Source organism: Cervus canadensis, chromosome 4 (genome assembly GCF_019320065.1).
Source record: "Cervus canadensis isolate Bull #8, Minnesota chromosome 4, ASM1932006v1, whole genome shotgun sequence".
Lineage (NCBI taxonomy): Eukaryota > Metazoa > Chordata > Mammalia > Artiodactyla > Cervidae > Cervus > Cervus canadensis.
The window spans coordinates 101,588,603-101,610,419 of NC_057389.1; the positions used below are offsets into that span (position 1 = coordinate 101,588,603).

The following is a 21,817-nucleotide window of genomic DNA, read 5'->3' on the forward strand; positions in this document are numbered from 1 at the left end:
AAAACACTGATGAAAGAAATCAAAGAGGACACAGATGGAGAAACATACCGTGTTCATGGATTGGAAGAATCAATATTGTCAAAATGGCTATTCTACCCAAAGCAATCTATAGATTCAATGCAATCCCTATCAAGCTACCAACGGTATTTTTCACAGAACTAGACCAAAGAATTTCACAATTTGTATGGAAATACAAAAAACCTCGAATAGCCAAAATAATCTTGAGAAAGAAGAATGGAATGGGAGGAATCAACCTGCCTGACTTCAGACTCTACTACAAAGCCACAGTCATCAAGACAGTATGGTACTGGCACAAAGACAGAAATATAGATCAATGGAACAGACTAGAAAGCCCAGAGATAAATACACGAACCTATGGACACCTATCTTTGACAAAGGAGGCAGGATATACAAAAAGACAACCTCTTTAACAAGTGCTCCTGGGAAAACTGGTCAACCACTTGTAAAAGAATGAAACTAGAACACTTTCTAACACCATACACAAAAATAAACTCAAAATGGATTAAAGATCTAGATGTAAGACCAGAAACTATAAAACTCCTAGAGGAGAACATAGGCAAAACACTCTCTGACATAAATCACAGCAGGATCCTCTATGACCCACCTCCCAGAATATTGGAAATAAAAGCAAAAATAAACAAATGGGACCTAATGAAACTTAAATCTTTTGCACTACAAAGGAAACTATAAGTAAGGTGAAAAGACAGCCCTCAGACTGGGAGAAAATAATAGCAAACGAAGAAAGAGACAAAGGATTAATCTCAAAAATATACAAGCAACTCCTGCAGCTCAATTCCAGAAAAATAAATGACCCAATCAAAAAATGGGCCAAAGAACTAAACAGACAATTCTCCAAAGAAGACAAACAGATGGCTAACAAACACATGAAAAGATGCTCAACATCACTCATTATCAGAGAAATGCAAATCAAAACCACAATGAGGTACCATTACATGCCAGTCAGGATGGCTGCTATCCAAAAGTCTACAAGCAATAAATGCTGGAGAGGGTGTGGAGAAAAGGGAAGCCTCTTACAGTGTTGGTGGGAATGCAAACTAGTACAGCCGCTATGGAGAACAGTGTGGAGATTTCTTAAAATACTGGAAATAGAACTGCCATATGACCCAGCAATCCCACTGCTGGGCATACACACTGAGGAAACCAGATCTGAAGGAGACATGTGCACCCCAATGTTCATCGCAGCACTATTTATAATAGCCAGGACATGGAAGCAACCTAGATGCCCATCAGCAGATGAATGGAAAGGGAAGCTATGGTACATATACACCACGGAATATTACTCAGCCATTAAAAAGAATTCATTTGAATCAGGTCTAATGAGATGGATGAAATTTGAGCCCATTATACAGAGTGAAGTAAGCCAGAAAGGTAAAGACTAATACCGTATACTAACACATATATATGTAATTTAGAAAGATGGTAATGATAACCCTATATGCAAAACAGAGAAAGAGACACAGATGTACAGAACAGAATTTTGCACTCTTTGGGAGAAGGCGAGGGTAGGATGTTTCGAGAGAACAGCATCAAAACATGTATATTATCTAGCATGATACAAATCACCAGCCCAGGCTGGATGCATGAGACAAGTGCTCAGGCCTGGTGCACTGGGAAGACCCAGAGGAATCGGGGAGAGGGAGGTGGGAGGGGGGATAGGGATGGGAATACTTGTAAATCCATAGCTGATTCACGTCCATGTATGGCAAAAACCATTACAATATTGTAAAGTAATTAGCCTCCAACTAATAAAAATAAATGAAAAACAAAAGAAATGATAGAAAGAATACATGGAAGAACTGTATAAAAAAGATCTTAATGATCTGGATAACTATGATGGTGTGGTTAGTCACCAGAGCCAGACATTCTGGAGTGTGAAGTCAAGTGGGACTTAAGAAGCACTGCTGTTAATAAAGCTAATGGATGTGATGAAATTCCAGCAGAACTATTCAAATCCCTAAAGAATGATGCCATCAATGTTTTGCATTCAATATGTCAGCAAATCTGGAAGACCCAGCAGTGGCCACAGGACTGGAAAATGTCAATTCTCAACACAATTTCCAAGAAAGGTAGTATCAAAGAATGTGCTAGCCATCGGACAATTGCACTCATCTCCCCTGCTAGTAAGGTCTTGTTTAAAATCTTGCATGCTAGGCTTCAGCATATGTGAACCAAGAGCTACCAGATGTCCATGCTGGGTTTAGAAAAGGAAGAGGAACTAGAGATCAAATTGCCGACATCTTCTAGATTATAGAGAAAGCAAGGGAATTCGGAAAAACATCTATCTGTTTCATCAACTATGCTAAGCCTTTGACTGTGTGGATCATGGCAAACTGTGGAAAGCTCTTAGAGAGATGGGACTACCAGACCATCTTAGCTGTCTCCTGAGAAACCTGTATGCAGGTCAAGAAGCAACAGTTCGAACCCTGTATGGAACAACTGATTGGTTCAAGATTGAGAAAGGAGTACAGCGGGGCTGTCTGCTGTCACCCTGTTTGTTTAACCTATGTGCTGAGCACATCATGAGAAATGCTGGGCTGGATGAGTTACAAGCTGGAATCAAGATAGGCAGGAGAAACATCAACAACATCAGATATGTGGATGATACCACTCTAACGACGGAAATCAAAGAGGAACTAAAGAGCCTCTTGATGAGGGTGAATGAGGAGCATGAAAGATCAGGCTTAGAATTGATGACTTCAAACTGTGCTGCTGGAGAAGGCTTTGAAAGTCCCCTGGACAGCAAGGAGATCAAATCAGTAAATCCTAAAGGAAATCAACACTGAATAGTCACTGGAAGGACTGAGGCTGAAACTGAAGCTTCAGTATTTTGGTCATCTGATGCGAACAGATGATCCTTTAGAAAACTTCCTGAGGCTGGGAAAGATTGAGGGCAGAAGGAGAAGAGAACATCAGAGGCTGAGATGACCGGAAAGCATCACCGATGCAATGAACATGAACTTGGGCAAACTTCAGGTGATGGTGAGGGACAGGGAGGCCTGGCGTGCTGCAGTCCATGGGGTCACTAAGAGTTGGGCACTACTGGGTGACTGAACAACAACAAATTTCACTTTTTATGATGCATGATTGTTTATTGCTAGTGTACAGTGGAGTTGGCATTCTTTTTCTGTAAAGACTCATGTAGTAAATATTTCAGGCTTTAATACAGTCCATATTTAAAATTTTCTCCTCTTCCCCCACTCCTTTACAATCCTTTTAAAATATAAAACAATATTTTGTGTATTTATCTTAGAAAGACAGGCCACAGCACAGATTTGGTCCATAGACTATGGTTTACTGACATGTAGACTATAGAAATAGTGAAAGTGAAAGTCACTCAGTCGTGTCCGATTCTTTGTGACCCCATGGGCTGTACAGTCCATAGAATTCTCCAGGCCAGAATACTGGAGTGGGTAGCCTTTCCCTTCTCCAGGGGATCTTTCCAACCCAGGGATTGAACCCAGGTCTCCTGCATTACAGGTAGATTCTTTACCAGCTGAGCCACAAGGGAAACCCAAGAATATTGGAGTGGGAGGCCTATCCCTTCTTCAGCAAATCTTCCTGACCCAGTAATCGAACCTGCATTGCAGGCAGATTCTTTACCAACTGAGCTATCGGGGAAGCCTAAGAAATGGACTTAATATTTTGGGGGTACGCTGACCATGAATCATTCCATGGATATTCCAGATATATTGACAATGGATCATTCCTGTTGGAATACAAATACTGTTGCTATTACCTCAACTTTGAAGGAAAAAACCCTTTCCTTGATGCAGTTTTCCTATGGGTTAATACATTATTTCTTTCTGCCACCATGGAGCTAACCCCTTCAAAGAGTTATTTATACTTGGGGGGTCAAATGTTTCCTTCCCACTTAAAAGCTTTCTCTTTTCACTAAGGGCTGTGATACGAATGAATGAGAGGAGGAGGAGAGAGGCCTGGGGGCCATAGGTTTGCAGATGGTGCTGCACCTGTGAGTTTACTTGGTACACACCCAGCCCTGGTCCATCCACTGGCTGCTGTTGGGCTGGGGGAAGTATCCTTTCCTCTTCTGAGTGTGTTGGAGGCTGCTGGAGGACATGGAAATAACAAGTTCTAAGACATCTGGTCTCCATTCGTGGAACGTGTGTGAGTGGCTGTGGCTGTGTTATTGTTAAGTGTATGTGTGGCCCTGTGCATGCATGTGTTATGGTATGTGTATATGAGTGTATGCATTTAATCGTCTGCATAGGTAGATGCATATGTATATGTGTACATATGAACATGTGTCTTGTTGTACATAGCTTTTTGGTGTGCCTAAGAGTGTGTATGCAATTGTAAGGGCATGTAGGTGTATGTAGTTCTGCTTTTGTGTGTCTTTGTGCACACAGTGTGTATGCAAATGTGATTGTGTATGCAGTTGTGTTGCAAGTGTGGGTGTACATGTGTGTATGTGTGTAAATGTGTGAATGTATGTGTCTTGAAGTAACTGAACTATGTGTGCACCAACTAGGCTGTATTCCTGACAACTGTTGTGGGTGGTCTCTTCCTCTGTCCCCAGACCTCAGCTGTGTGGTGTAGGCAGGATATCTGGAAAAATAATGCTTTTGAAGGAAGGAGCCCTGTCTAAGAATTGGTGGATGCATGTTCTCTGCTGTCCCCCAAAGGAACTGAGCCCCATGTGCCCAGAGTGTGAGCTTCTTTATGAAGCCACCTTTTCCTTCTGCCTTCCCTTCCCAGCCTCACTTCCACAGTGCCTTACTGGCCTTTTCTGGCATCATTTTTCAAAGAAACAACTCACATTAACCCTTGCTAGGGTCATTAGCAAATTAGTTGCCTTTCAATCCTTGAATCAAGGTCTGCTTTCAAAGGATGCAAACTAAGAAACACACAGACTTACTTCTCCAATTGCCAAGGGTCTGTTGAAAAGTGAAAGTGTTAGTCACTCAGTCATGTCTGATTCTTTGTAACTCCATGGACCGTAGCCCACCAGGCTCCTCTGTCCACGGAATTCTCCAGGCAAGAAAACTGGAATGGATAACTATTCCCTTCTCCAGGGAACCTTCCCGACCCAAGGATTGAACCTGGGTATCCTGCATTGCAGGCAGATTCTTTACCTTCTGAGTCGCCAGAGAAACCCCAAAGGCTTGTTATTATTCCTTTTTTACTGAGGAGGAATGTGAAGTTCAGAGAGGGCACATCAGTTGCTCAAGCTCACACAGCTGGCATAAAATGGCCAAGACCAGCTTTCATCTAGAGCCCTCTGACCCCAACCCCAGTGCTTGGTCTTCTCCTAGGAGCTTCTACCCTGCTAAGGTCAGAGGGAATGAACAGGGGATGTTCACATCTGCAAGATAACTGATGTCTGTACAAGGGGGACCTATGGCTCATGGCTGGTGCCAAAATCCTCATTCCGCTGTGAAATCAGGAAACAATGGCAGTTATTAAAGCTTGGTGCTGACTGTGAGTCTGAGAGTATTGTTATAAGCACTTAACTCTTTTAAATGCATTTGATTTTCACAACTAACTTGAAAATATCCTCAATTTTTAGGCAAGAAAATTGAGACACAGAAAGATAAAGAGAGCTACCCAGATTAACTTAGCTGGTCCTGATTTGAACCTTGGCACTTCGAGTCCTTTATCTGAACCAGTTACTTTCTGGCTTTTTACAGTTTGTATATATTAAGTCCTGTTGTGTGCCAGGCATGGCACTAAGCGTTTACTCAGTATGGTACTATGCATGACATTAAGCTTTTTCCTTTTAAAAATATAGTTTTTGTTATTACATGGATTAGTAATTGTAGTGAAAAGTGCTTTGCAGGTTTCATCTAAGGAAAGGAAACAGTTGTTTAAATGTAGACATTTAACAGAACCAAGGAGATCAAACCAGTCAATCCTAAAGGAAATCAGTCCTAAACATTCACTGGAAGGACTGATGCTGAAGCTGAAGCTCCAATACTTTGCCCACCTGATGCAAAGAACCGACTCATTAGAAAAGACTCTGATGCTGGGAAAGATTGAGGGCAGGAGGAGAAGGGAATGACAGAGGGTGAGAGGGTTGGATGGCATCACGGACTCGGCAGACATGAATTTGAGCAAGCTCTGGGAGATAGTGAAGGTAAGGGAAGTCTGGTGTGCCATAGTTCATGGGGTCACAGAGAGTCAGACACCACTCAGTGACTGAACAACAACAACGGAAATATTGTTCCTTCTACTTCACCCTCCCGTTCCAGGATGTGGGTATAATAATTCATTTTGTGTGTGTGCCTACACAAACAGGGACACTCACATAACTGGTTTGCTGAGATGTCTGAGGTGTCCTATCCCTTTAGGGAATGTTGGTTGCTTCCAGGGACCTCAGAGGGACTACATGAGGATGGATTTATAGGGGCCATTTACAATGTACAGACTGTAAACAAGAAACATTGCTCACCATCTGGTTCTACAAGGTAAAATCATTAGCCACTGCAGTTGCCAACTCAGGACAGAGAAGAGGGTGAGGCACCATGAACGTGGAAAAAGAGGCAAAATTGCCTTTAGATAGTTTCAGGTAAAATTTGTATGAACCTGAAGTTTTGCATCTTGCCATACTTAGAACAGTACTAAAATTATTAACTAAGAAATCTGTTCCTCATGCATATTGGACTGCATATTCCCTTAGCCGAAGTCATATGTATGCTGACCTCCCTGGAGCAGTTCCTCGGAGCTCTGTGAGAAACTGTATCCTGGGCTATAGTCCTCAGTAGGGTCTCCGAATCAAACTGAAACTCACTGCTCTTACATCGTGTATTTTTTTATTTCAGCTGACAACAGGACCAAGGGGAACCATCAGGTGTAGCACTCTGGGAGCTAGCATCAGCTGGGAGCTAACACCACCCCCAGCCCAGGGCATAGCTGATCCTGAAACTCAGAGAGTTGAGCTGAAGCTGAAAGCAGCAGTGGCCACTGGAGAGGATGGATGTCAATCCTCTAACCTCCTGATTGCCTGCAGGGCCTTCCACTGACCCAATGTCATCTCCTTTCTCTACCCAGAGAGGCTGCAAATAGGTGGCTAAAAACTCCTGCTGTAACAGGGAAGAACAGGCGTGACTTGACATTGGATCTATTCCTTTGACTCTAACATTTGTGTTAGGTTGGTGTGCTTAGTCATGCTGGCTCTGCATCTTTGTCAAATATGTTGCCTACAGCCTGAAATATATGGGCTTCCTAGGTGGTTCAGCAGTAAAGAATCCACCTGCCAATGCAGGAGATGTGGGTTTAATCCCTGGGTTGGGAAAATTCGCTGGTGAAGGAAATGGCAACCCACTCCACTATTCTTGCCTGGGAAATCCCATGGACAGAGAAGCCTGGCAGGCTATGGTCCATGGGGTGGCAAAAGAATCGGACACAGCTTAGTGACTAAACAACAACAACAGCAAATAGCCTGAAATATGCATCATAGCACTGTCTCAAGACTCTACCTCCCAGCTTGACTTTTAAAGTCATAACCCTTTGCATTCATATAGCAATGAAAAGTTGCAGAACAGGAAATAGCACCACACTGAGGGCTTTAGGATCCTCCACCTGAATCTCCCAGTCAGTGTTGAGGAGAAGGAGGTTTGGGGTCTCCCCAGCATCCTACCAGTGTCAGGACACTACCCCCACTCTCCTGCTCAGAAGTTCTGCCAGGAACCCCATCCCTCAAGCTCTCTTACACCTTGGAACACCCCCACAAGGCAGTCTGGACAAGATTGAGTAACAGCCAGGAGGGAAGCACCAGATCCACTGGGTGGTTTACTCTGGATGTGGTAAGATGATCCACCTGATGATATAAGGACCTCTAGGTGTCTCTCCACCGGAGTCACCATATTGTCTGAAATTCCACCTGTATAAATGTATTAATGGGGCATTGTCCCTTATGAGTGGGGGCAGAACAGCATGGCAGAGGGACAAGACTTGGGCTTGGTGGTTTGATATACCTGAGTGCCTTTCAGATGGGCAACTTAGGCGAGAGGCTTGTTCTCTTTGGACCTCGGTTTGCGCTTCTCTGAAATATGTGTCTTCCTTCCTGCCATCTTGTGGGTCCCTCTGCCTGATCGCAGGGTGCTGGCCCAGAGCCCTGAGGGGAAGGTGATGCATTGTCTTGCTGGCAGAACATCCTGCACACAGTGGGATTACTTTATGTAGAGCACCTGACTCACAGTAGGTGTGCTTTATGTAAGACAGCTGATGCACAGTGGGCATATATACATGGAACACTCAGCATACAGAAGCAGTGCCTTACCCAGAGCGCCCAACACACGGTATGTGCTCTTTGCGCAGAGTAGGTGTGCCTTATGTAGAGACCCTGGCATGTCATAGGCATGAAATGTGACTTGTGCAGAGTCCCCAGCACATAGTAGGTGTGCTTTATGTACAACCCCTGGCATACAGTAGGCAGGGTTTATGCAGAGTCCTTGGCACGCAGTAAACGCACTTTCTGTAGCCCACCTGGAACACAGCAACCACGCTTTAGGCAGAGTTTCTGACACACTGCAGGCTGCTTCTTCAGGTACCAGCACATAGAAGGCACTCTGCAAATATAGCTTTGTCTGCACCGAGTAGGCTTGCTCTGGGTCACCACCAGTACGCTTAACACAGGCACTAGTAGCCATCACTTTGCTTTCACTCCACCTTTTTTGAGGACTCCAGATTCTTCCCATTTTCCTGTGAGATCCTCTTTGGTTCCCCATCTCAGGGTCTCATTCAACATCCCACTGAGGATGGTCCGCACAGCCCACAGTCAGAGCGAGGGCGGGGAAGACCTCCACTCCCAGTTCTGTCCCCCCACCGCCTTGTGTGGACCCCATTCTCTCTCAGCCCACCCCAGCCTGGCCTCTCACGCCTCCAGGGGCCCTCTTCTGATTGGCTCCTTTGTCCCTGGACTCTGTTCAATTCAGCCGCTCAGTCGTGTCCCACTCTTTGTGGCCTCATGGACTGCAGCACGCCAGGCTTCCCTGTCCATCACCAGCTCCCGGGCTCAGGTAAAGGTAATCTCCAGTCAGACTGGTTTCTCTAAGTCATGTCTCAACACCGGCCCTGGGCTGTGTGGAGGCGGGAATTGAACTCCTGCCAGGCCATGTGCCCTGGAGGCCAGGGGCTTCAGGGCTCTGAGCTTCCGGGGTCTCTGCCGAGAAATGGTGCATGATGTCTCCCTGGCCCACCTGTGGAAGGGAGCCCTGGAGATGACTTGGGACGAGGCTGACCCTCCGTCTGTCCTGAGGATCCAGCATCTGTTATGTTGAACTGGTTCCCAGGCCTCACTTCATGTTTGGGCAGCGTCCAGGTGGGGAGGAAGTAAGCGTGCTGGGCAAATGGGCTGGCTTAGTCTGGAGCCTGGCAGTATTTTCTAGGGGAGGGACTGGGTAAAACCTTCGCATGAGAAGGTGAGAGGAAGTTGTGTGAGACAGGCCGCTCCAGAAAGAAGGTGCCAGGCTGCAGGTCAAGGGGCTCAGGGTTTTGACCTGGTGTGGGGAAGGCTGCTGCCCGTGGCAGGGTGGCTCTAGGGAATGAGCTGGCTTGGGAGACGAGTGGGTACCAGTGGGTAACACACACACACACACAAGTGGCCTGTGTGTGTCTTTCTGTCTCTTTGTCTCTACCTTTCCCTCTTCCTCTGAATTTCTCTGGTTCTCCCTCTCCCAGCGCCTGTCTGTCTGTCTCTGAGCCCTTCTTGCCCGTCCCCAGCACTCCCCATCCCTCCCCCTCACTCCCTTGCTCCTCTCCCTCTATCCTTCTCTGCCTCACAGTTCACCATTGCTGCCTCTTCCTTCATCCTCAGGACTCACCCTCCACCCCATCTGACCACAGGATGCTGGAGCTGAGCCTGTCCTGGCTGGGACTTGGGCTGGTGGCAGCCTCCCCGTGGCTGCTGCTGTTGCTGGTTGGGGCCTCCTGGCTCCTGGCCCGCGTCCTGGCCTGGACCTACACCTTCTACAACAACTGTCGCCGCCTCCAGTGTTTCCCGCAGCCCCCGAAACTGAACTGGTTCTTCGCTCACCTGTACCTGGTGAGTTTCCTGGGAGATCCCAGGAGATCAGGAATGGGGCTCAGGGTTTGGGCTGGGGTCTAGGACAGCAGAGAAGCCAGGGAGGCCTGGCAGCCCCCTCTTCCCTCATTCACTTGTTCCTCTGCTCTGCCTTTGAGACCTCCCCCACATCCTGTCCTTCCAGCCCTAGCCTGCTCTGGGGTCCATTTTCTACCTGTCTTGCACACATTAGTGCACCTCTGAGGCCGGGCTGCACAGAGCCTGGTCCCCTGGCCTCTCCAGTCTCCATGGTGGCCTTGAGGTCCTCTCAAGGGTGCTGTCCAGGGTCCAATCTGCACGTGGTCCTTTTCCTTGCGACTTTTCACCCTGGGCTACAGCTTCCGCACAGGAATTATCTATCACTTCCCCATCCCCACACCTCCTCTTTCCAGGATCCCGCCTCTTATCTAACTCCCCTTTCTCTACCAAGATGTCCCAAGGTGCTCATAGCCCAACCTGGATAAAGCTGGCCAATCATCACCTCTGTCCTCCACGCCTGCCCACCTTGTGCCTCAGACCTTGACTCTGGCTTGGCCCTGCTCATGATTAATTAAACAGCTCAACTGTCGAATTCCTTAATAAGCACCTCCCAGTTTGACAATGGTTCTGGGGAGCAGACTGCAGTCCATGGCTGGCTAATATTAGGATGCAAAATAAAGGTGTGATGACTTAAGTTATGAGCGTGCCATCACTTCCCTCTGTCAGGGTCAAAGGAATGGGTATCCTGCTCCTCCCATCTAACAGCCCAGCTGAGAGAGGTGCCCATCTTTTCCTTCCTGTCTTGGACAAGAGCTACCACTTGGTGGAGGATTTACTGAAATTTTACTGTTTATTGTGGCAAAGTTCAGAAGGCAGGGGCATTAAAAATCTCTGTGTGAAGATTTCCTCAGATTCTGTGTCTTGAAAGCATCTCAGCAAGTCTTCCCAGGTGGTGCTAGTGGTCAAGAATTTGCCTGCCAATGCAGCTTAGAAGGAAGAGAGGCGGGTTTGATCCCTGGGTTGGGAAGATGCCCTGGAGGAGGGAACAGCAACCCACTCCAGTATTCTTGCCTGGAGAATCCCACAGACAGAGGAGCCTGACAGGCTGCAGTCCATGGGGTCGCCATGTTGGACATAACTGAAGCCACTTAGCATGCAAGGCACAGTGAGTCTTGGAGGCAGCAGGAGTGCTACAAAGTTACTGCATTTCTGCCCTCCCCTCTAAGGGCTTGGTCGTGGACTCTGGTCTTGGCCACTCTCCCTTCCTGCAGTCCCTCTTGCCGTGTGACCTCGGCTGAGTCACTCTCCCTCTCTGGAGCAATCTCAACAAGTGCTTTGAATCCTCAATTTGGTACTTGAGGAGAAGGGAGCAGGTCACAAAGGTGAACGTGACTTACGTTCACCTGCCGAGAGCCCCTGGAGGGTATTTGTCAGGTCTGAAGGAGGCATCCTGAGGGAGAGGATACTTTACTAGGAGGCAGCCCACCCTTCTCTCCCTTTGGGTGCATAGGTGTCAGCTTCTTCATTTATAAATGGCATAATTGAAAGTCATGTCCATAGGTTGCAGAGAAATAGGCAGGATGTACTCTGCATGGAGCCAGTTGGGGGAGGGGGTTTCACGGGTCAGAGCTGCTGTCATGAGTGAGGGGCAGAATTCATGTCTGTCCTTTGGGATCGGCCAGGGATGGAAGGCCCCAGGTCTGCAAATGATTTACTGCAAGGAACTGCAGGCTCTATATGGACCAGCCAGAATAGGAAAAGATATGGGACCAAAACCCAGGTACAAGTACTAAGGCCATCTTGCTACCTACAAACCTTCCAGCGAGGATCTCTTTCTGTGGCCACCTCTGGGGCTGAGGCCATTCCCAGGACAAGAAAAAGTTTGGCTTCTCAAGATAAAGTCACCCTACCTCTGGGCAAAGAGCCTGTCTTCTCCCTGTGCTCTGGGGTATCTCCTTGGGACTTGGAGATGCTCCAGGACCCCTCCTCCCCATGAAGGAAGGAGCAGGAGGAAGCAGAGATTCCCTCCATCTCTGCGGGATCTGACATACTCTCCACTGCAGTGGTTTCTTCTTGGGAGTGATGTCTTTACATGCTTTCAGGTCCCCCCGACAGAGCAGGGCTTGAGAAAATCAATCCAGCTGGCAGCTAACTACCCCCGTGGATATAAGATCTGGTATGGCCCCATCACTCCCAAGATCGTTTTCTGCCACCCTGACATGATCCGGAGCATCACCAATGCCTCAGGTACCCATGCAGAGCTTGTGGTGGTGGGTGTCATGACACATTTGAGGGATTCTAGCCCCTCCTTGCCAACTTTTTATGTGGCTCCTACAGGACCCTGGCCCCCCTTCCTCTCTTCTCTCTCAGCCACTTCCTCTTTGCTTCATGCAGAATTTATCATGTTCCATCTCACTGACTCGTTTCTGCCCATGGCCATTTGGACTCCAACCTTGTAGCTTGCTGAAGTTCGTCCCCAATCTCAAGGTCTCATATCTGGACAGAAACATCCTTGACCTGGCCAGCAGGAGATGGGCTGTGGTGATCCAGAGAAGAAACAAGATTCTCTGCTGGGGTGTGCTGGAAGGCTTCCTGGAGGAGGAGGTGTTGGAACTAGGTCTGAAACAATGAGAAAGAAATGTTTCAAAGCAGAGGGTAGAGTGATGCAGTGGCCATCCATAGTATCCCAGGCCCCCTGCTAAGCCGGCCCTCAGTCTCACTCATCTGCAGACCCAGAGCAATGAAGGCTTCTGTCTGGTGCAGGATTGGGGGCTGCTTTTCCTGTGACATCCACCTCTTTGGTGGGTCCATTTCACTTATCCTATCCTGTGGCTCAGCCACTCTAGTTCAGTGCTCTCCTTCCCTAGTCCCCAGGAATCTCCCTGAGGAGACTCCACCCCACCCTGTCTCCCTTCCCTTGCCCTCTGCCCCTCCCATCTGAGACAGACCAGGGGAATGGACAGCTTCTGACAGAGACCTGGGTTCAGACACCAGAATGCTGAGTGACTCTGGGAAAGGTCCTGGCTCTCTCTGGCTGCTGAAGTCTCTTTCAGCTGTTAGTGGTGGAAATGCCACCCTGTATGGTCTAAACAAAGAAGGGAAATCAACTGACTGTAAACTCCAAGGAGGGCTGCCTTCAGGCCCAGCTGGATCCAGGTCTTAAACAATGTTATCAGAAATCTGTTTTCATCATTTAGAGTTCATCTGTGATGGCTTTACTCTCATCAGAATGGTAAAACTGAATCTCAGACGCTCAACCTCCATCAGAAAGGGAGTTCATTTACAACAGTTCTAGGAAAAGTTGAGGATTCCTTTTAATTTGTCTGATTTGGGCCATAGGACCAATTATTGCAAATCTAAGATTCTGAGCATCCAGTCTTGGCACTGTAGGGGCCACTGAGCTATTGTTTTGGGGCTCAGGGCAGTTGGATAATTAAGAATTCAGGCCGTGGATTAAAGAGTCTTGGGCTGGTGTCTCTGGTTTACTCTCTGGGAGAATGTGCGCAAGGGACTCCATCATTGAGAGTCTCAGTTTCCTTATCTGCAATATGGGGACGAAAGAGAAGTCAGGTGAATATGGTGTTTGGGATCCACACAGGGAAAGACATTCTCTATCCCTGTACCAGAAGGACCACAAAGGCTGTGTATGGCCAATGTGGGGAGGGAGCCCAGGAGAAAGTTCAGGACAGATGAGCAGCTGCCGGAGGTGACTCATGGGCTCAGGTGTGAATCTCTGCCCTGCAAATCCTTGCCTCTGGCAGCCTAGAAGAGTGTGAATTGGGTCCTTTCTGTTCCTCTCCAGATTCAGAGCTGGGAGGAAGGTCTCCAGTACACACAGGACCTGGCCAGCACCTACGGGGATGTGTGCTGCTCTTGCGGGGGGGGGAGGGGGCTGGCATGTTGTCATCTGCATCTTCCACCCCACCACTCCAGACAGACATGTTCTTGGCCATGGCTTGCTGCTGCCACGTCCTCCTTGTTGGGTGCAGATATAGGAGGCTGTGGTAGAGAGGCCTCTGCCTCTTTCTTACCTGGACTCTCTCTTGCCTACTTCTGGTCATGTCTACTCACACCTAGGGCACATCTGTGTGTTGTCTGCTGTAGGCTATATCTGGTTAGATTTTTGTTTCTACCTGGTTTCTGATGACAGCTGGTACATGCTTTACCTGGTGACACCTGCTATATGATTAAACCTGGGCTCAAATAGACATGGTCTCAGTCACATCTGGAGTTGCTTCAGCTGTGGCCACGGACATCTGAGGCATTTCGGGGTGTGTCTTTTTCTTGCCTGAGAGGCTGTTATTGATTATCTGGTTCTCCTGCTTGTCACGTCTGGGTCATATTTCAGGTTTGTTTGAGGTCTGGGACTCAGGGTCACTTTCAGACATGCTAGTGATCTTGTGTGATGCCTGTCTTAGGGTATGTCTGAGTCATGTCTGGGGCCCAGCTGGGGACACAGCTGGTTCAGGTCTGTGACATCAGTGTATGTAAGCCCTGTGTGGGACTCATGTGGGGCAAATTCAGGCCAAGTTAGATTGTCTTCAGGTCCATGCCAGAGCATGTTGTATCATGTTAGGCTGTGTCATGCGTGTTTTGGCCATGTCAGGACATGTTAACACATGGGGCCACGTCACATATCTCAGGAGAGGTCAGAGTGCTTGGGCAGACATGGTGTTCTAGGTCCCCATGAAGACGTTTTGTAGAGTGCTGGGCTATGCCTGTGTCTTCATAACATGTTGGACCATGTAGGAGCCATGTCAGGGAATGGTGGGGCATGTTGTATCTTGTTGTTGCATGTTGTATCTTGTTGGAGTGTTTCTGAGCACCTAAGAGTTGTGTCTATGGGTCCTGCCTTTGCTGTCTTCTGTTCTGCAGCCTGGTCTGGTCCCCCCACTCCCATCTCCTCTGCACCTGGCTTTCGATTCTCTTGGCCCCATTCCTGCTATGCAGGGCTCAGAGTGGGAATGCAGATTCCTGGCTGGGATCCTCTATTCCACACAAAATTTCCTCCTTTCCCCATCTCCTTGGCCCCTGATGGTCCTCCTTCATGTCAGCTGCTATCGCACTCAAGAATATGGAGTTCTACAACCTTCTGAAGCCCTGGCTGGGTGAGTAACTGTGAGTGAAGGGGGTGATCTTGGGGACCCAGGGAAAGGTATTCCTTTGCCCACTCCCTGTGGCTGTCTCTGCTAGGGGATGGGCTCCTGCTGAGTGCTGGTGACAAGTGGAACAGCCACCGTCGCATGCTGACACCTGCCTTCCACTTCAACATCCTGAAGCCCTATATGAAGATTTTCACCAAGAGCACAGACATCATGCAAGTGAGTCTCTTGAACCCAGGGTCCCATCTGGAGTCTTGGGGATAATGGAGACTCAGAAACACCTTGCCTGGAACCTGGCTCTTGTGGGTGGCTTTAAGGCCATGGGCTCTTCCTTTCTGAACTGTGGTTTCCGCAGGTGAAAAATAAGGATTATGTGATCCCTGCTTTGTAGGGTGGCCAAGATGACCTAATGGAATCATGTCTCTGGCACATAAGAGATGCTCAGAAGGTGTTAGTTTCTACATTTCCCTCAAAGAGGCCTTGGAATCTTGAGACGTTTGGTAAAAATGGTGAATATTTTGTAGTAGCTATTCTAGAGTAACAAGTCACTTAAAAACAGTAAGTGCTTAGTATTGAGAAGTCTGTGAGTCAGTTGACTGGTTCTTCTTGATGTAGATTGGGCCACTGGTGTATCTGTGATCAGATAAGAAATTTTGCTGATCTAGGGTCATTCTTCTCACATATTTGGGGCTTGGCTGGCTGCAGGCTGATCTCAGATGGCCTTACTCTGGGCAAAGGACTTCCCTTCATGGGATTCTCTTCCTTTAGACTGCATTTCGTGTTTGTTCACATGGCAGAAGCAGGGTTCCAACAGCCTGACAGGAAGCTGCAATGCTGCTTAGGAGCGTGGTTTGGAACGATATACTCATCACTTCCATCAAAGTCTATTGGGCAAAGCAGGACTTCCCCTGGTGACTCAGTGGTAAAGAATCTGCCAACAATGCAGGAGACAAGGGTTTGATCCTTGGGTTGGGAACATCCCCTGGAGGAGGGCATGGCAACCCATTTCAGTATTCTTGCTGGGAGAATCCCATGGACAGAGGAGCCTAGTGGGCTGTGGTCCATGAGTTCTCAAAGAGCTGGACAGGACTGAACCAACTAAGCATAGCACACATTGGCCAAAGTAGATCCAAGGCCAGCTCAGAATCCAAGTAGGCTCCACCTACTAATAGAAGTTACTGAAAAAGCACATTGCAAAGGGGTTTGGATATATATATACATGGGGAAGGTCAGGAATTTGTGACACGGTTGTGTCTTTTCCATACTTGCAAGCGGACAAGGGAGCTTGTTACAGTTCTGTGGATTCTGTCAGAAGACATGAGAGTCCTGGGTCACTGACAAAGGGTAGTTTTTACTCTTGGCACAGCAAATGGCACTTTCTTCTTGCTGGCTTGCATTCTTCCTCCAAGTCAACAAATCCCACGTGGATGACACAGGTGGACTTTGACTGGCACCTACTCCAGTAGTATGTTTTATTATAGGGCAGAAGAATACTAGATTTAGGGTGTCTGTGACTTTCAGAACTAGCAGCAAGCCTGATATTTGCCCAGGAGGAGACTTTACCTCACTCTTAAAGCTTGTTTGCTGCAAACACAACTCAGAAATAGCCCCTGGTAAAGAACATCATGGACTACCAATTTTTTTTGGCATACCCGGAAAGATTAGCATACCTGGAGAAGGCAATGGCAACCCATTCCAGTACTCTTGCCTGGAAAATCCCATGGGCAGAGGAGCCTGGTGGGCTGCAGTCCATGGGGTCGCGAAGAGTCGGACATGACTGAGTGACTTCACTTTCACTTTTCACTTTCATGCATTGGAGAAGGAAATGGCAGCCCACTCCAGACACGACTGAAGCGACTTAGCAGTAGCAGCAGCAGCACTCAGGGCCCATGAAGAACTACCTCTCTAAACATAGGGGCAGTTTATTCATCAGTTTTCATCAGTGAAGGTGATGAAAGCTAACATTTGCTTAGCACTTAACTTTATTCAGTAAGTTGACCAAGGGTACAGAGAGAGCAGGAGGGTGAGCCAAAATTTAAAACCAGGTCTCCTGACTCCCAGTCATGAGAACTTCATGTCCTAGCAGTAACAGCTTCCACTCCCACTCAAGCCTGATACTATCTGGAGATGGTTTCCTGGGGCCAAGAGGCAGGGCCTGGGGGAGTCCACCCAGGTGGTTGGGAATGGGCCCTAACTCTGTCTCCTTCTCTGTCCAGACCAAGTGGGAGTGCCTGGTCACAGAGGGCCACACTCATCTGGACATATTTGAACACATCAGCCTCATGACCCTGGACAGTCTGCAGAAATGTGTCTTCAGTTTTGACAGCAATTGCCAGGAGTGAGTCTTGGCCAAGAGCCTGGGAACATAAGCCATAGACCCAAGGTAGTAGATGGAGGAGGGAGGGCTGACCAGAGCAACCAGGAAGGCCTTCCTGAAGGAGGTGGCTCAAAGCAGGACAACCCAGGACTGGAATAGGGAAAGAGAAGGAGCTATCCTTTCAGGTAGGTAGACCTGGTTGATAAAGATCAGAAGGCTAGAATGAGAAAAGTATGTGCAATAGTGATGAGATACGTTGGAAATAAGGTTGAAGGAGTGGGCAGGTAATATTTTAAGGACATTCTGAAGCCAGACAAAGTGAGTCTGACTCAAAAGAATCCAACTATCATGTAGACATTGGATGTAAGAAGACTAGGGAAGGGGCTGGGCCACTGACCAGCTGGGAGAGGATAAGAGATGAGCAGGGTGGATGGTTCTGGAAAGGAGAAGGGGGTGGTGAGACAGACAGGAGAGAAACATATCTAAGCTGTGCTCCAGGTGCCTGGGTCATGGAGGCAGCTCACGGAGATGGGATGTGGGTTGAGAAGAGTCTGAAGAGTCACATCTTCCGGCTCATCCCCACCCTGTATCTGTAGGTCATCTGTTATTGAAGCCTCAATTCCTGAAAGGAGGTAGACCCCTGGCTTCTGGGCTTCAGGTTTTAAGTTGTTGCCTCCTTTATGCGCTCTTCCTCAGGAAGCCCAGCAAATATATCGCCGCCATCTTGGAGCTCAGTGCTCTTGTGTCAAAAAGAAACCAACAGCTCTTCCTGCACATGGACTTCCTGTACTATCTCACCTCAGATGGGCGGCGCTTCCGCAGGGCCTGCCGCCTGGTGCATGACTTCACAGATGCGGTCATCCAGGAGCGGCGCCGCACTCTCCCCAAGGAGAATATTGATGACTTCCTCAAGACCAAGGCGAAGACCAAGACTTTGGACTTCATTGATGTGCTTCTGCTGACCAAGGTGGGTTCTTCTGGGATCTGAGTTCAAGAGGTAGAATGGACTTTGATCTGATCAAAGAATTTGAACAGGATGCAGAGGGTCCTGGGGAGCCATGGAAGGTGCTTGTGGAAGGGAGGGATGGGTCAGGGATAAGTTTTAGAGATGACCATGTGGAATATTGCCTGTGGGGGATTGCTAAGTTTGAAACTGTGAAGGGCCTGAGATTTCACTCAAATAGGAAACTAATAAGTCAGTCTACCACAGAGATAGACTGGGTACATATGCAGTATATGTAAAGTATACATACAGAATCCTGGTTCAGAGCAGCCCATTTATTGCTCATGGCAAAAACGGTGACCAGAGTAGAATTGTAGCTCTGCTACCCTATTATTAAATTCCTTTGATGGCTCAGCTATGCTATTGCCTGTACATGCAATCATACTTGCATCACAGTACAAGTACATACCTCCAGATTTTGAAATTTGGAAGTTATACAAGACAGCTGATACATTTGCCCCTTTCTCCCTATGGGGAGATGGAGAGAGAGAGACACAGGGAGAGAGATTATGCTGGAGCTTAAACAAATTCTTTTTGGTGAGAAGGCAAAGTCTAAAGTTGTTATATTTTTATAACCCAGGTTGTAACCCAGGTTGCCAAGGTTACAACTTTTTTTTCCCAGAAATCCCTCATAATTTTGAAATATAAAAATATTAATGGGTGACTGATTATTTTTTCAACAGGGACAACATAGGAGACAAAGAGGTCAAGGGTGAGGTCTCTGGAGTGGGGCTTCTGGTGACAGAGTGCACAGGAGGTTTAGAATCTCAGGGTGGGTTTGGGTCTCTGGATGGATAATGGGGCTTCAGAGATTGTCTCAGTTTAGCCTCAGAGACCCTCTGAGCTAGTGCGATTCTAGGGATCTTGCTTTCTCTCCAGGATGAAGATGGGAAGGGATTGTCAGACGAAGACATCCGGGCTGAAGCTGATACCTTCATGTTTGAGGGTGAGAACCCAGTGTGAGATAGGGTGTCTCTAAGCCCAGGAACTAGCCCAGTGGACCCTGGACCACCCCATCCTCCTCCATCCTCCTCATGGGCTTTAGCATGGGGGTGTTGTCTACCTTGTGGTGCTGAAGTAGTCCAGAGACACAAATCTTTCTGGATGCCCCCAGGCCATGATTCTACAGCCAGCGGCCTCTCCTGGGTCCTGTACAACCTTGCAAAGCACCCAGAATATCAGGAGCGCTGCCGGCAGGAGGTGCAAGAGCTCCTAAAAGACCGTGAGCCTAAAGAGATTGAATGGTGAGTGCAAGTCCTTATGGCCTTTTTCTGAGCCCTTCTCATTGTTTCTGCTCCCTGGCTGGGAAAGACAGATTTTTTTTTTTTTTTTTTTGTGCATTCTGTCATTAAGTGGAAATAGGAGCAGAGCCCAGAGGCAGGATCTCATACTTAGTGTGTGTGTGCGTGTGTGTGTGTGTGTGTGTGTGCACTAAGTTGCTTCAGTTGTGTTGACTCTGTGCAACCGTATGGACTATAGCCCCGTCAGGCTCCTCTGTCCATGGGATTCTCCATGCAAGAATAAATACTGGAATGGATTGCCATGCCTTCCTTCAGGGGATCGTCCCAACCCAGGGATTGAATCTGTGTCTCATGTCTCCTGCGCTGGCAGTCAGGTTCTTTACCGCTAGTGCCATCTGGGAAGCCTACTCAGCATGGATAGGAGGACAAAATTTGCTGGCTTTTGGCAGAGAAACCTGGATTTCTGAGATAATTAACAACAATGTGTGGGGACAGATGATGCCACTTGGCACATATTCAGTTAAGTGAACTTCACCTTCACTCCCTGACTGTTTTCTCTGAAATTACATGTTTTCAAACATCTTCACTTCCTGAGTATTTGCTAATCTCCTGCCCCTTAATTCCTCATATTGCTTAGTGTAGGGTTCACTAGGATCACCTGAGTACTACAGTCATTCAACTCCTTTCTTGGAACATCTGCAGCTTCATCCATCTAATCCCTACTTAGGAAACACTGCCATACTGCCTCTCCATCCCCAATTCTATGCCGTCTCCAATTCTTCCCAGCCCCATTCTGTATCCTGGAGACTCAGGAAGGACCAGACCCAGTCTTTGCTTTTTAGGAGCTCCTAACCTGGTGCAGAAATAGTCCCAGGTCAGGACACTCCCAGTGTACATGGGCAGGGCTGAGATTTGGAACAAGAGGGGTCAAGTTGAGGGTGGAAAGAAGTGCCTCAGCAGAGACTCTGAGATATAATCAGCAGGTAATTGGGTGCATTTGAGGTACATTTAGGTCAAGAAGACAGCTGGGAGAAAATGAAGAACTTGGGGGAAGTGATGAGAAAGACGGAGAGAGAGAGAGAGAGAGGAAGGAGGGAGGGAGGAATTTGACTTGAATATATAATTAACCTGTGGAAAGCAGATTACCTCATAATATTAATACACAGTATCCCAGAGTGTGAAGTGGATATCTGTTTTTGGATATTCAGGGAATCCTTAGGCTTTTAATTGAGTCTAAAATTTTAGCAAAGAGATTGTATTCACATGTTGTTAACTTAACCTTAGATACTCTTGTTACTATGGTAAACCATATATTCTATCTGGATTGAGAAATAGAAGTTTAATTGGAAAATATGCATTCACATTTCTTGGTAAGTTTAATTCAGGTGTTTTATATAATCACCATCATTTTTTCTTTTATTATTTTTCTAACAAATTGTTATTTCTGATAGAAAAACTGATAATTTATGAATATAAATTTCTTGCCCAGTGAACACAGGAAATGCTAAATATTGAGTCTCATATCCATAAGAAAAATTAAGATTGTTTCCTAAAATCTCTGGAACAACTGGAAGCTATGTGTAAAAAAGTTAATTCATCCTGCTTCTCATGTCTTATAAGAAAGTAACATCCACATGAATCAAAGATTTGAAAAATGATGGAGTCTTAAAGGCTGTAGAAGAAACCATGGGAGGTTATAGCTCCAGAGTAGGGAAGACTATTTTTGAGACAAATCCTAAGAGACATATAAGAAAATATTGATATACTATTTCATGAAATAGATAAATAGCAGTGTGTATGGTATTCAGTATGCTAGTATATAATTTTTTAATGCCAAAAAACCTCTGGAAGGATACATAAAAAATAATCACTAGACAAACTTGAGAAAGGAAGATGAGTGCTATTGGTCCATAGGGTTGGTGTTTTGCAGTTTTCCAATTTTGAGCTAGTTAATTGTATTTCAGTTCAGTTCAGTTCAGTTCAGTCACTCAGTCGTGTCTGACTCTGTGTCCCTATGGACTGCAGCACGCCAGGCTTCCCTGTCCATCACCAGCTCCAGGAGTTTACTCAAACTCATGTCTGTTGAGTCAGTGATGCCATTCAACCATCTCA

General features: G+C 47.1%; 1 protein-coding gene across 9 annotated transcripts in view; it reads left to right on the plus strand.

Moving 5' to 3' along the window:
- The window catches only part of LOC122440650 (prostaglandin E2 omega-hydroxylase CYP4F21), a 66,968-nt gene that overhangs the window by 39,649 nt on the left and 5,502 nt on the right, over nt 1-21,817 (plus strand). Inside the window, exons 1-9 of one of the 9 annotated variants that reach the window (XM_043467150.1) lie at nt 9,197-9,322; nt 9,818-10,045; nt 12,145-12,289; nt 15,097-15,150; nt 15,236-15,363; nt 17,361-17,482; nt 18,158-18,428; nt 19,344-19,410; nt 19,579-19,708. In XM_043467150.1, the coding sequence (XP_043323085.1) occupies nt 9,275-9,322; nt 9,818-10,045; nt 12,145-12,289; nt 15,097-15,150; nt 15,236-15,363; nt 17,361-17,482; nt 18,158-18,428; nt 19,344-19,410; nt 19,579-19,708 (1,193 nt within the window). In that variant the 5' untranslated portion in view covers nt 9,197-9,274. The other 8 variants (XM_043467156.1, XM_043467154.1, XM_043467153.1 and 5 more) reach the window with 8 other exon arrangements.